The sequence below is a fragment of the Neopsephotus bourkii genome, unplaced genomic scaffold, assembly GCF_033783945.1.
Source record: "Neopsephotus bourkii isolate Nb327-2 ecotype Australia unplaced genomic scaffold, CSIRO-AGI_Nbou_v1 NB_354, whole genome shotgun sequence".
Lineage (NCBI taxonomy): Eukaryota > Metazoa > Chordata > Aves > Psittaciformes > Psittacidae > Neopsephotus > Neopsephotus bourkii.
In genome coordinates, this window is record NW_026900860.1 from 2,253,785 (window position 1) to 2,268,090 (window position 14,306).

The 14,306-nt window shown below is 42.0% G+C and overlaps 1 protein-coding gene across 1 annotated transcript in view; it reads left to right on the plus strand.

Moving 5' to 3' along the window:
* SMYD2 (SET and MYND domain containing 2) overlaps nucleotides 1–14,306 on the plus strand; it is a 30,564-nt gene that overhangs the window by 6,022 nt on the left and 10,236 nt on the right. The window contains exons 3-6 of the mRNA XM_061348395.1: nucleotides 6,130–6,240; nucleotides 7,801–7,861; nucleotides 10,268–10,392; nucleotides 13,863–13,930. Of these exons, the coding sequence (XP_061204379.1) occupies nucleotides 6,130–6,240; nucleotides 7,801–7,861; nucleotides 10,268–10,392; nucleotides 13,863–13,930 (365 nt within the window). The remainder of the gene's footprint in view (nucleotides 1–6,129; nucleotides 6,241–7,800; nucleotides 7,862–10,267; nucleotides 10,393–13,862; nucleotides 13,931–14,306) is intronic.

Genomic DNA, 14,306 nt, shown 5'->3' on the forward strand with positions numbered 1-14,306 from the left:
CAGGAGGACTCAAAATGCTCAAAAGTAGTAAGTTTTTAACAAAATTTTCAATAGTTTAGAGAGTATTGAAAGACTGACAGCCTGGCATGGCTGGGAAGAAATCAAGCGCTTGCTGTATGAGCACCTTAAGGCTCTGGAGAGGAGAAACCCCATGATTCATTCATAAGAAATGCTTATTTGTACGAAATGTTTCCATATGACAATATTTCTTAGGAAGCTTTTAACTAGATGAAGGAAAAATATTCTTGAACAAAGCAATTTATTGGCTGTGTAGTGCTTTTTACCTGAGATTGTGAGTTTCTTTTACCATATAAAATTCACAATGGTTTATGAAGCAGGTAAGGAAGATCTACTCAAGTAGGAAAGCTCAGTGATTTGTGCCAGAAAAAATAGCAAGTAGATGTCATGGTGGAAGTAGTAGAACTTATTTCTGCTAACCCATGGTCCTTTGCTTTTACCTTGAAGTCCGTTGGTGTGTAGGATGATGATTTGGGCATAAAGGTCTTTGTTAGATATTGTCACAGCTGGACAACTGCATGCCAAACACAGCTACTAGCACTTCACTCTTACTGGTGTTGTGCATATAGCTTTTGACTCCCTAGCTGATATAACACTATATTCCATGTTTCTGAGTCAATCTGATGAAATTTATGAATGTTGATGGGATTGAATTCTTTGACATTCTTTCAAAGTTACCTTCAGCCTTAATATTCTCTAGAAACCAGTCTCCACTGACTGTGTGTGCTGTACAGATGACCTGCACAGCATCTTCATCCCTGTCTTGTTCAAAGGCACTTTTCATCAGTTCAGCAATACTTTGTCAAAGCCAAAAAGGACATTTGTGTCTTGATGCTGAACTTGTAACGGTGGGATGTACAGTAAATATGTCCCTTTTGCCTCCATGGATGGGAGGCTTCTTCATGCAACACTAACAAAAGGGCAGGCCTGTACTTGAGGGTTATGATGGCATTGTTCATTCTGTTTTTATTTTTTAAGTTAAATTTTCCCTGTAAATCCATGTTTTGCTTGCTCAGTTCAGCTAAAATTTACATGTACCCAATCCATGGTTATGTTTTCCTATGTTGGTTAGTACTTTGTTGCTTACTGTAATTTAGTTTGCCAGCTGTTTATCATATGAAGTATATTGTATGGGTAGAAAACCAAGTGTTTTAAGCTTGCTCTTTTCTTCCTGAAAGATCTGCTATACCACAATTCATAGGAATTATTTCTAGTGATGGGGAGAGATGGATCAGAAGGAAACAAAGGTGCTGAAGTGAGCAGCAGGAAACATGGGGTTTTGATGTCTTTTTCAGCATTCCAGATTTTATAATTGCAGACATCTCTCTAGTCTGTTTCTAGAGATTTGTTTTGAAAGAGATTTCTTTTCCTTCCTCAGAATTCTATGGTTATTGAAAATGAAGTTAGTGACATTGCATGTGTTTCCCACTCTGTTGAGCCATACAGTATCCTTGTTCTGAGGACACTTTCCAAGCATTTAATGAATGAAGCCTCACAGCAGCCTTTGTGGCCTTTCTGTTTCCCCAGATGGGGAATGGGTACTCAAAGATACTTTGGCTTGATGAAAAGAGTGCATCTCCTGCCATAGGGCCGGGTGTTTGATGCATGGATCCTGTCCTGGTTTGCAGGGTAATTCCTTTGCTCTGGTTGGTGGTATGGTATCACATTGGAGTGTGAGCAACTGAATGTAGGGAAGACAAAGTCTTGAAGTGTTACAGTGGCTGATTTGTTTAGGGCTCCCTCTGTACGCATGTATTTGCACATGTGCTGGCCCTGGCACAGTTCTTAGTGGTAACATGTCTTTTGCCTGTTCTGGTCTATTATGTTGCTTTTTAGATAACTAACCTTAAGTTTGACCTGTATTAAGATGGATCTTTGATAGGTGTAAATTCAGTCACAGATGCGAGGCATGTGAGAGTGGACATTGTCTTCATTGCCTGTCCTTGCTGCCTTGAAATGTTCTTTGGATTGGTAGGATCCGGCCTGGGTTTGCTTCCTTGTGTTGTTCACCAGCCCCTAATCCAGTCCTCCTTTTAAAAGGGTTTGTGATTTCCAGCTGATTCATACTGTTCTGCTCTCCACTCTTGCCTCCTCGAAGCACAGGCCTGTTATTATATAGTGGCTTTCAGACCCCATCTGCAGCAGTTTGGGTCTTGACTTCTTAAATTATAGTAATTTTAGTGGAACAGCAGGAGACCTGTGCTCATATTTTTCCTCCTCAGAAATTAGCTGCTGAAACACTCTGAACAGAAATGTTTTAAGAGGGTTATGTGGTTGCAATTGTGGAATCTGTGAACTTGAACCAGCTACTGGAGCTCCTCTATCTGTTATTACACATGGCTATTATTTGTCCCAGACAGAGTGGAGATCAGCTGCACAAAGTGCAAAAAGAGATGTTTTTGTGATGACTTTCCATATTTGAAATATATTTCAAACAAATATTCACTGTTTTTTCGGAGCATGTCGTGTTAAAGAGTGCTGTAGTTGGTATTTTGGGAGTAAGGGAAATGTGTATTTTTAACTAGAAAGCCTCAATGTAGTTGTAGACCTGTAGAATCAGCATCAAGCAGATGTGTTACAAATGGGATCTTGTAGAAATTGCCCACTCCTCTTTGGTGAGCTGTAGAGAAAATACAAACTTCTTGCTGCAGTGATTCTGCACAAGAGGGATCTGACACTGCACGACCCTGCTTAAGACTGCTTTGGGGATGTGTCTGTCCCACTGTCCAAAAACTTTCTCAATGTAATTTTCTTTGCTAAATGTCTCCTGTGAACTGTTTGAACACTAAGCCATGGAAGCCAAGCATCTTCTGTGGCCCAGCATTTGGTGAATGATGGTAGGGAAGAATGGCTGTGATGAAGTCATGTGAGACTCTTGCCTTCACTGCTCAGTGAGGACTCTATCAGAGAACTTTACCTATTAATATTGGGCATCAGAAGTTGCCTCACTGAAACTGGATTAAAGAGTTGGATGCTATTTGAACATACTTGGGCCATAATCTGTTGAAGAAGTGGGCTTAACTCCTACACTCACCCAGCTCTTCTGTCTGGTATTTGTGTGGGTTTCTTTTCCGTCAAATGAAATAGAACAGAAATTGTTGGGTTTTTTATTTTGGTTGTTTTTTTCCTGAGCTATATGGCAGTGTTCTGGGAATGAATTCAGTAGTTCTGGATGGTGGAATCATTCTGAAGAACTTGGTGGAGAAGATGGTTTCCATGCTTTGATGTGAAAAGCATAAGCTTGAAAAAATTTCCCTTCCAAAAACGTTGTCACTCACTTCTAAATGATGGGGGAAAATACTGGGGATGTTATGAAAATAGGAAGAAAATATCATTAATGTAGCATCAAGGGCTCAACTAGAACAATGCTACTTGTTATAATTCAAACTACTTAGAGAAAAATGTGGAAAAGAATGCAAAATACAATCCTGCTGTGCTCACAGAGAAAACTGCTGCCACAATGTTTCCAGCCCAGGTATTACTCAGTCATCAGTACTCTCTTTTCTTGTGGTGTTTCAGGCTTTTATCTCATTTTGCACAATTCAGCGCTATCTTGTCCCTTTAACCTCCCTACTAGTTCATATAACTCAGTATGATCCTGCCTGGGGAAAGATTTTAATTAACAATGTATAAAGAATAAAGGGAACACATGGATTTTTAAAACCACTGGTTTGAGACAGGCATGTGATTTTTGCATTTTGATGTTTTCTTTCATTGGGTAGTATCTCCTGTTTATTTCACTGGTGTGTATGAGCATGGGTCCTGCAAGACTTCAGGTTCTGTGCCTTCACTTTTTGCCCATCCAACAATCACACTGGAGTTGGTGAGTGTCATGGGTGTGCAAGACGGGCGAGAGATGGGATCTCTTTCCCTTCTTAGTCTTTAACCTATGGGTTCCTAAACAGAACCTATCAGGGGAAAGGTCTTGGGATATACATGGAACATACATAGACCTATCTGAGGATTCATTTTGTAGTGTGACAGCTGTAGGAGAGCTGAGAGTGTAATTTCACATGGCATGATTACAGTGTAATATACTATTTTGGTTCTCCTGGTCTGTGTTGCTGCATCCTCTTAGAACATTTACACTGAGCTTATTTCAAGCAGACTGTATGTGGAGTTTTTTCTGAAGTCCTGTACTGAGATATCAAGGACAATGAAGTTGACATTGCGAAGGGTTGAATATCCTTGCAGTGTTGCACTGCTTCAGATCCTACACCAGGCTGGGGTGGGGGTTCACCTTTTTTACCCTAATAAAATCTTAAAGCTGGTCACGACCAGAGCAATTTAAACAACTGGTTTCAGTGGAAGAGTTTTTGGTGTGCAAACTCTGAAATTTATGATCTCAGCTTTTGTTTTGACCTGCAAAACCTATAAATAAATGGACCAGCCAAGGCAGAAGATGCTGAAGATCCTTATTCACCTGTTCTTTTGAGGTGCCTTCTGTTGCCCTGTGTGACCTTCAGCTGTAGCTCCTACAAGGAATGCATCTCCCAGTAGACCTGGATCATATTTACTGCTCCTATGTAGAATCACAGAATGGTTTAGGTTGGAACAGACCTTAAGATCATCCAGTTCCAACCCCCTGCCATCGGCAGGGACACCTCACACTAGACCATGTCTCCTAAGGCTCTGTCCAACCTGGCCTTGAACACTGACAGGGATGGGGCAGCCACAGCTTCTCTGGACACCCTCTGCCAGTGCCTCAGCACCCTCATATGGAAGAACTTCTCCCTTAGATCTAATCTGAACTTGCCCTGTTTCCGTTTGAACCCATCACCCCTTGTCCTATTGCTGCAGTCTCTGATGAGAGTTCCGCCTCAACACAAGTGTTTTAGGTAATCTAGAGTGTCTCAAATGGCTCTTGCCATCAGTGGTTAGGTAGCTGAGGGAAGCTGTTTCTTTTATGCCTGCTCCTCAGTCACTCTGCTGGATACTGATTTATTTGGCTTTAACTTTTTGTTTCAATGGGCTAACACAGGATCCATGATACTGGGTGAATCACAGTAAGGGGAAGTAAGAACTTTCTGGAAGTTGCAAAAAAGGTTTTCAGGTTTTTTATTTCAATTAACTCTACATTTGTGGGATTTACTGTGTTTTCTTTCCTCTGCTACCATTTTCCACCAGTTTAAATCTGGTCTGAAAACAAAAGTTGATGCTGTAGAGGCAGAACACTATAGGTCTGTTCTAACACAGTGCTATAAAAATGTGGCTGGGGTGAGATACATAGATAAATAACTGTGCATTGCTCAAATGTGGAAATATTCTTATTTCTCTATTTGAATAAATAAATAAGATGAATTTTGATGCAGTCTGAGGACAGCCTGTGCAGTGCAGTGTTAATCTGTGATTCTGTGTTCATCTTTGGAAGATTCTGTTGCTTTGGAGGGAATCTGTGGAGTGCCAAAAGCCCCGTGGCTTGTGTCATTGCTCCAAGTGTTACTGTATGTTGAGCTAGGAATATGCTAAACATTCTTAACTAAAACTTGTTTGTCTTTATTGGTGTGTTTTTTATTGCCTAGTTACACTCTTATTCTACAACATCTTGGGAAACAATCTGATAATCCAATTCAGTAGGTCTGGTTCTGACCTTCCATGTACTGATTCTTACAGTGATTGTGAATCCATTGACTTTAGATGCATTACTCCTGATTACACCAGGGTCTCCTTGTAATGAGGGGCCAAGGTATTAAATGGAAATGAACCCAATAAAGCCATCAAGCTCAGACCTCCTCTGTCCTCACGTGCTTGATCTGAACAATAAGAACTGGTGATTTATAAATCATGTTGTCTGTTTGCTTCTTTGTCATTTCATTCCTTTCTATTTTTTTTCCCCATTGAATAAATGAAGATGTTCTGACCTTAACTCATCCCTTGTGGATTTGTTGGAACAAAGCAGGATAGCTGCACCCCTTAAATGTGACTCCAGCTTTTGTTCAGATTTAGTGAGCGTCATCTTATTTTGTTAAAGGAAACACATTTCACTTGACCTCTAGGATGTGGTGGGACTTTCTGCATCCTCTTTTTCATCACTTTATCTTCATGGCTTGCCTTCCCCCCCCCCCCCCCTTTTTTTTTTGTTGGTTTTTTACTGTTTTTCTACATTTTCAGAAGGAAGATTGGCCAATGCACAAGCTGGAGTGTTCTGCTATGTGTGCTTTTGGGCAGAACTGGAATCCCTCGGAGACCGTGAGGCTAACAGCGAGGATCCTTGCCAAGCAGGTGAGCAGGAGGCTAAACTTGGGAGTTATGTTCCTACTCTGGGTGCCAGGGAAGACAGGAAAATGATGACTGACTGACAGTGTCCCTGCAAAGCACACACATACTACCTTCCTGTAATACATGAGCAGCTGAATGAACTGACTATAAAGCCACTGCAGCAGTTTCAGGGCCGCCAGAGACTTTTGGAGGGAGATAGCAAAAGGCTAGTAAGGGTTTTTTAAGCTGTGTAGATACAACCTTTGGCCAAGGTGCTGTTGAACAGAGACTGGAAGGGTTTACTGGCAGTTTCACAATGTGCATGGTGTTTCAGCCTCCATTCTGGTAGGTTGGAGCTCTGGCTTACACATGTGGGCTAGTACCAAGGCCGCACTGGTGAAGAGAAGGAAGAATGAGACTTGATATACAATTCCAAGGAGTGCTCCTAGTGCTACCTGTATGCCGGCATTGATGTCTGTATATAGCAGTTGCTATAGCTGCATAGTGTTGTGTAGTATATAACTCCTAGTGAGCCAAGAACACCTTTGAGGCATTCAGGCATAAATGTGTATGATTACTGGAGATAACTGGTGAAAAACAGATAGAGAGAGAAATTTCAGGCCCTTGGTCTTTGGGGGAGAAAGAATATTAGTGGTAAGGAAATAAGATTGCATTGTCAACCTCCATTTTAGTGTTTCCTAACTGTATGGATGCTGAGGATGACACAAGTGCTTACAGGGAGAGGACAGGATTCATGAGTTTCAAGGTTATTGTGCTGTGTATCTTTATAAAGCCCTAAACTCTCTCTGCAAAAACAAATCCTCTTTGAAGCACATTTGTGTGATTGAGGTCTGCTTATGTGACAAGGGCAATCTGGATACTATATGGAGCAAGGATTTTGGTGACCTGCTGCAAAGGTAGCGGCATACTTGCTGCATGTGTAGATGTGTATATGTGTGCGACTTAATTAAAGCGTGGTTTAGTGGTGATCCATAAACAAAATCAAATGTTTAATGACAAAAAGCCATTGGAGTAAATTTGTGCTTTTATCTTTTGGGGGGGGAAGGGGAATGCTACATGTCATATAAAAGCTAAAAATGCAAACCCTAGTCCCTGAACCTCAGCTGCTGGGCCACCTGCAAAGCCATATTTAATGGCCAAGATTACAAAGAAGTGGCCTTAGGCCAACAATGGAGCATTGCTTTTGAACTCTGTCAACAGTCAGTTTATTCACTTTCCTCAAAGCAAAGCCTGTCCCCTGCCTGCTTGCTATTGTTAGCGGCTTTTGGGGTGCCTAGAACAAAGTAAATGACATATTTAAAACACTGTTCAGTTTATGTATATAAATTTGGTAGGAGTTAATCCTTGGCTGCCTAATGTGGTGCAGAGAGAATGCTTCTGTGGCTTTACGAAGGTCAGTTAATTTAACTCATTGCTGTTCATCAACTTCTGTAAAGTCTATACAGTGTGGATTAGGGTTTGTCTTGCAGGTGGGAATACCCATCTTATGCATGAGTAGATAAAACTGCTAACTTGAAACAATACAATATTTTATTTTTGCTTTTTTTGGTCCCTTATTGCTAGAAAACTCACCCTGAAAGAACACAGTCGGAGAAACTGCTTGCTGTAAAAGAGTTTGAATCACGTAAGTAAAAGAGGCTTGCAGGTAGATGGAGGCAGTTATCTGTATTCATGACTTGGTTCCCCCTGGCCCCTCTCCATCAAAACTCTTTCAGAGCATCCCACTCGTTTTGGAGGAAGGGAGTAAACAAAGAAAATTGTGGTTCCTTGTTTTTTTAAACTGCAGTGCTCTTCTTGCTTTCCTTTTCCTTTCCCCTCTCCTCCTTGGTTGCTTGTAGGGGCTATGAAACAGGGTGAAAACCTAGACAGACTTAATTATGTAGCATACATCCATCTCGTGGGTACTGGTACTTTAGTGTCTTTTGAGAATTGTGATGTTGTAAAATTAAAATAGCTGGTATCTGTTACCAGGAGGCATAAAATCAGAGACAGCACAGTTGCTTGATGATGACAGTGACTAAGGGGCTAATTGCAGTACCCTCTGGACTGTGCTTCAGTATCTGTCACTGCCAGTCAAATCTGACATGTTGTACATAATTGTGCTGAAATCCCATGTCCTAAGTGCTCCAAAATAATCCAAGGAAGAAGATGAGGCAATGGCTTGCTTTTAACTGGAAGGCTCCTGCTTACCTCCAGTGAGGCAGAGTTAGAAGCTGAGCAAACAAGGGACTAGTAACCAGCCTGGCATAGCATTTCTGGTCTGTCATTTCTCTCTCTTGGTGCTGGGGGTAATACACAAGAAGATAATAGGTATGTATATTCACATTTCTCACTCTGATGGCTTCCACAGCCCTTTGTAAAATGCTGGATAAATTCAGTCCTTGCTAGGACTTGAGGTAGCAAAGTAACCAAGCACAGCAACACTACAGTCTTACTTGTTTCCTGAACAAAAGCTCCAGTCACAGCTCTTAGGACAACTGGGGAAAATGCCAACATCTGCCTTTGCCTGAGGCAAGGATGTTTTTTACAGGTAGGTTAGTAGGATTGAGGTTGAGGAGGATGGGTAAGTGCTGAAGTAATTTCTGTATTATTCTTCTGCACTGCAGCTTGTCTTCAATAATTAATTAATTCAGGAGCTAAAAGGACAAAATGATTTTTCTGTTGCAGTGTCGCCCTTGTCCTCTAGGAGCCCATGGTTTTGTTAGTAAGAGCCTTGTTCCTCTGTCTTGACTCTCCTCATCTCTTAGCACACCTTCATCATGTTCAGCAGTTGCCTTACATGTTGAACACCCTGTGAGAAGAGGAAAAGGCACCTCACTGTCAGCTGGAAACTCAGCAATTGTGGCCTGATTTGTCCAAATTCTTATCAAATTGTCCCATTTCATTTTCCTCTTTCTTTTTGGTGACTCTCCTGTCATTTACATCTGCTACTATAAATCATTTCCCCCTTCCACTGTTGTGCAGCTTTTTGGTTCGTGTATGATTTTTCTCTCCACTATTATTTTGAGTTGGAGAGAGAAAGCTGATGAGTGACTGGCTCTCTCAGAGCAGGAGTGAGCTGGTGACACTGCCACTGTTGGGAAGTGTTTTCCTAATGCTCTCCCTTCAGTCTGCTCTTCAGGAGAGAGAAGCGACCAGGAGTATACGGTCCATGCATGGGCCAGGCAGGAAAAGGTTCAGTGGCCACAGCCTTGACTAGAACCTGTCATGGGCTTGTGTGTAAATCTGAACAAACCCATAAGGAAATGCACTTGGCACGTGTGCCAGCACATTTCCACTGATGTTCCTGCTGTCTCCTATTATCCTCAAATATCTGCAGGTTAAGCGTACCTTGATGGGGACATGGGCATTCCCAGGCACTGTTTGTTACTTCCTGAAGCAGGTGCCTGCAGCAGGTCAGGAGGATTGCGCTCCTGGACACCCTTATATTGCCCTTCTCTTGGTGACCAGCCTCAGAGTTGCTGTCAACCTTTGTTAGGTCCCTGGCACACATGGCCACAAATAGTGAGTTTCCCTGCTGGGAAAGACCACATCTTTTAAAAGCAGGGATAAGCAGCCTTGCGGGCTGGTTTGTACTGATAAGTATTAGGTCTGTATGAGGAAGTTTCACTATGTAAAGCATGTTTTAAGAAGCGTGATGTTGACTGTGACTTCATACCGCTGTAGATGGGACTAGGTAGTTGATAAGATTGTGTTAGACATCTGTGGACAGGTACCCACAGTTCTGGCCTGTTTGCTAGGGTTAACAGATATACTTCACAGACTGTAACCCTTCTCCCAGAAAAGGAAACGTGTGTCCAATTACGTGCTAATGCGAAGTTGTTAGAAAATGCTTTGTAATCCTGCATGCTCTTGTAGTGCACGTGTAGTTTGGGCAGAAGCAGCATTAACAGACACTTCTTGCAGTACTTCAAGTAGCTGTTCCTTAAAGGGTTTCTGTTTAAGTCCAGGCTTGTTCTAACCTAAGTCTAGCTGCAGTTCATGGTAGAGTGTTCCTGTTACTGAAATGGAATGTATTCTTTGTCCACAGACCTTGACAAACTAGACAATGAAAAGAGAGAGCTGATTCAGACCGACATTGCTGCTCTTCATCACTTTTACTCAAAGCACTTGGAGTACCCTGACAATGCTGCCCTTGTAGTTCTCTTTGCACAAGTAAGTTGGCTAGAGCACAGCCTGCTTAGGTGGATGGTGCTGTAGGAGTTTAGCCCTTGTGAAGGGGGAGAGGCATTAATGGCAGTGGAAGTGGTAGCTCTTCACTTACCTTAGAGCTGAGTGTGCTTGATGGAGAAGATCCACTTCCTTGAGGACAAGCGACGGGACATGTCCCATTTCAGTAGGGAAGAGGCTCTTGTCTGTAGGATTTCTGTGAGGTGCTTCTCAAACACTGAAGAAAGGAGGGAAACAGCCTGTATTAGACCCTGTCAAAGTTAGGCTTCTTGTGTGCCAAGGGTAGTACAGCTCTTGTTTGACTTACACAGAAGGCTGCTGGTCTGAGACCCTGCAGGAGCAAAATCCTTCAGGCTTCAGACCTGTGGAAATCCTTGTGGGCTGGGTCATCCTGTGTTTGACCTTTGCAGGGAGTAAACTTCAGAGAAGTAGAAAGAGCAGTCTGAAACTTTGATCTGGTGTGTGGCTTTTAAATGCAGTCAGGTAGTTTGGTCATCTGGAGAGATGAAGGAAGGGCAAGGTGTCTGGTTAGATAGCTTCTGAAATGTGTCATCTCTTTTTTTTTTGTGGGTTTTCTTTTCTCTCCTGCTTTTCATATGCATCTAAATGGAATGTATTGTAGTGAATGGAATAATTCACCAGTAGAATACTGAAAGATCCATTTTCTTTCTTCTGGTACTTCAAAATAAGCTAGTTTTAAACTTCAGCATCTAAGTAAAAAGTTTATTTTTGTTTGAGATGGGGGCAAGTGAGTGCTGTGATGAAAGCTGAGGTGGCAGGACCTTGGCACAGTTACTCTTTCCTTAATCCAGAGGTACAGAGGGGAGTGTTTCTTTAACATGTTTGGCATCTGCTCGTCATCCATTGTGTTGTTTCTAATGTCACTTTTCCCTGCAATGAAAAGTTCTTTCTGTTGTGAAGACTTCACAATTTATATTCATCAGTGGGATACTTTAAATACATCAGTACATCCGATTCCTTGGGGTGTTTCTGAATGCTTTTGTTACCATGTCGCCAGAATCCCCAAAGGTTATATTATTTTGGGCTATGACTTCCCCTTCACCTCTTGTCCTGCACCAGCTCCACTAGATCATGGTACTTTAACTGACTTTTGTCAACTGCTGACTCCCAGATGTGCTATTTCGTCCAGTCTTCTCTGGAGATTTAATGTCTGGTTTCATATCACCCTTAGTTGTCACCTTAAGCTCATTCTGATCGTCTGCTACTGTGGACTTCACCATTTCTTGAACTAAAATCTCCAAAGGTCACTCAGATGCTACTCAGAAGTGATTTACAGGACACAAGTCTTTTGGGGTTTTAGCCCCAGCATAAATCTTCCTAGAAGAAGGGGAGGAGTGTCTGTACTTGGTATGTACAAGAATGAGTGAACTTGACCTAAAACCAATAGTATGGGTATGCAGCTCTCCTTTGTTCTGCTTCAACAGTTCCTCTGGCCTCATGTTGTGTACCTCGCTGTTCCATTTGGTGTTCCTTCTCCCTGTGGATCAGGGCAGTCATTTGGGACTTGGATACGTCTGACTCCTTCCTCGCTGCTTTCTGTGGGCTTTGTGTGATGTTTCTAACTCAACGCAGCTAAGGTATAGTCAGTCCTTCTGAGTGGCGCAAAGGACCCCAGATGCTGGTATCAGTCTCTTTTGCCCCTGTAGAACATAGCTGTTGAGACTGGTGCTCTTCCTCCTCAGTCTCGCCTTGTCATACTCTTCAGACAGTTTCTCTCTTGTCCCAGGTTCCTGAACTCATCCTTTCCTAGAAGACCTTGAATAATTTCATGCTTCTCTTTGCACATTCTCTTTTCCACCACTGGGAACAGCCTCAAGCTCTACTGTTGTGTCTTTTCTCCCTCCATGTTGCCCTTTTCAGTCATACATTCATCAGGTGAAACCAGTGGTATCTCATCCCTTCTGTCATTTCTGATATGATGCATTCAAGAAGTGGGCTGTCTCTGGCTTAGTGGAGGGAGTTGATGACAACACACTACATCTTTTTAAGTATTTCCCTGTGATTCAGAACCATCATGCTGTTCTTCTATTTCAGCCTTTGTAGCCTTATGTTATCCCTTGCTGTTGATGTAATCTTTCCCTTCTATTGTTTTTGTTTTCAGCAGTTACATTTTGGTTTTGGTTCAGGTATGTTCATGCATTGGCTAGAGCAGTAGCATGCCTGTCTTGAGAGACAGGGAGCCTTTGGATGCTACCTTGCTAAAAATAGGATAAAGATCAAGCAAAGATAGCAAAGGTATTTATGAGTGAATCAGAGAAACAGAACTCTTACCTTTGAGTTCATCCTGAACACTTCATACCTCAGGAGTGGCTTTGGCTTTCAGAAGTATCTGTGTATTTCTAAAATCCATTCTGAGCTGCGTTCCAGCTTGTGGGATGTATCATTGTTGGTGGTATTTGTTGTCAACTCTTACCTTTCCAGAGCAAATACTTACCCTGTATTTGATTGACTGCTCCTGTGCCCATTGTAGCTTCAGTTGGACTTAGCCATGTGATAGTAGTAGTAGTTACTCTAGTGCTTTCCTGGTGCTTCTGTGAACATTTAGGTCGTAGGGAGATGCTGGTGTGTGTGGAGAGGTTGGCATCTGTGTGACTCACAGTGAAAGTAGAATAAAGTGATCAGTTGAGGTGTGTTTTTTGTCACTTAGTTGCACAAACAGCGTTAAACAAAGCTGAAACTCCTGTATGAGTGCCTTGAGTTTAGTGAAATAAAAGAGGGAGAAGGTTTTAAAATCAGATTGAATCTATCCTATGAAAAAGGATTTATAAACGAGCTCTTTTGGTCCTGTATCTGTTTATATTAGAAATACATTTCCTCTCGTACTCTGTCCTTCTTCTGTCCCCTCCTATTCTGTGTCTTTACTAGGCTCAAGTTTTTCCCACTGCCTTCGTTCTTTATATGTGCTTTAGCTGTAGCTGGTATGTGCAGTGCTTGATGACAGATGTCACTGTGGCAGGTCTCTGTACCATATGCTCCATGAGGGCTGTGTACTGTTCCAGCCCTGCTGAGTTTGCTGCTCTTCATCCCCACATCCTAATACGTATAGTTCTGCTCTGGCCCTTTTATTTGTCATAGCCAAATGAAGTCTTTTTGCCCTGTCAGTGTCAGGTTTTCTTTCATGCAATGGCCTCACTTTGACACTTTCAAGCCCCATTTCTTTTGGTGGACTTCTCAAGAAGCAGCCATCCCATATTGTGTCCAGAATAGGTGCAAGTGTTGGGACTGTCAGTTGTTGAGTGTCCTGCCCATTCCTTCGAACAGGGACTTTGTCTTCACTTTTTAAGATGTCATGTAGCTCCCTGTGAGTACTGGTGAGGTGGAAAGAAAACTGTAAGCAAACTACTGCAATTGACTTTGAAGTATAAGAATGTGACATGAGTGTGGAGTGCGTAGCAGACCTGAAACTGATCCAGCCTCTTTCTCTTTTTCCTTAGGTTAACTGTAATGGCTTCACAATTGAAGATGAAGAACTCTCCCATTTGGGATCAGCCATATTTCCTGAGTAGGTTGATGCTGATATTTTGCAAGTTAAAATTTACTTCCTTAAAAAACCCCAAAGATTGTTGCACATCTATGGAAGTAGATCTTTACTGAAAGAAATTTAATTAAACACCTAATTGTCTGGTTTTAAATGCCTTTGATTAGCAAATAAAATATGGCCAAAGGTTTCCTGCAGGTTTCTGTAAATATCTGGTGATTTTGTTAAAATTGCACCTGTAATTTATTTTGAAGCTTAGAGGCTGGTAGGAAACACTTCCTTGGCTAGCAGGTTCTGGACAGGGACATCATGTAATGATCAAAGCAAAATGAAGAGGATTGCAGGTGAATTGCTCTATCCACAGCCTTCTGTTTTGGCTGGGTATAATCCTTCACCTGGT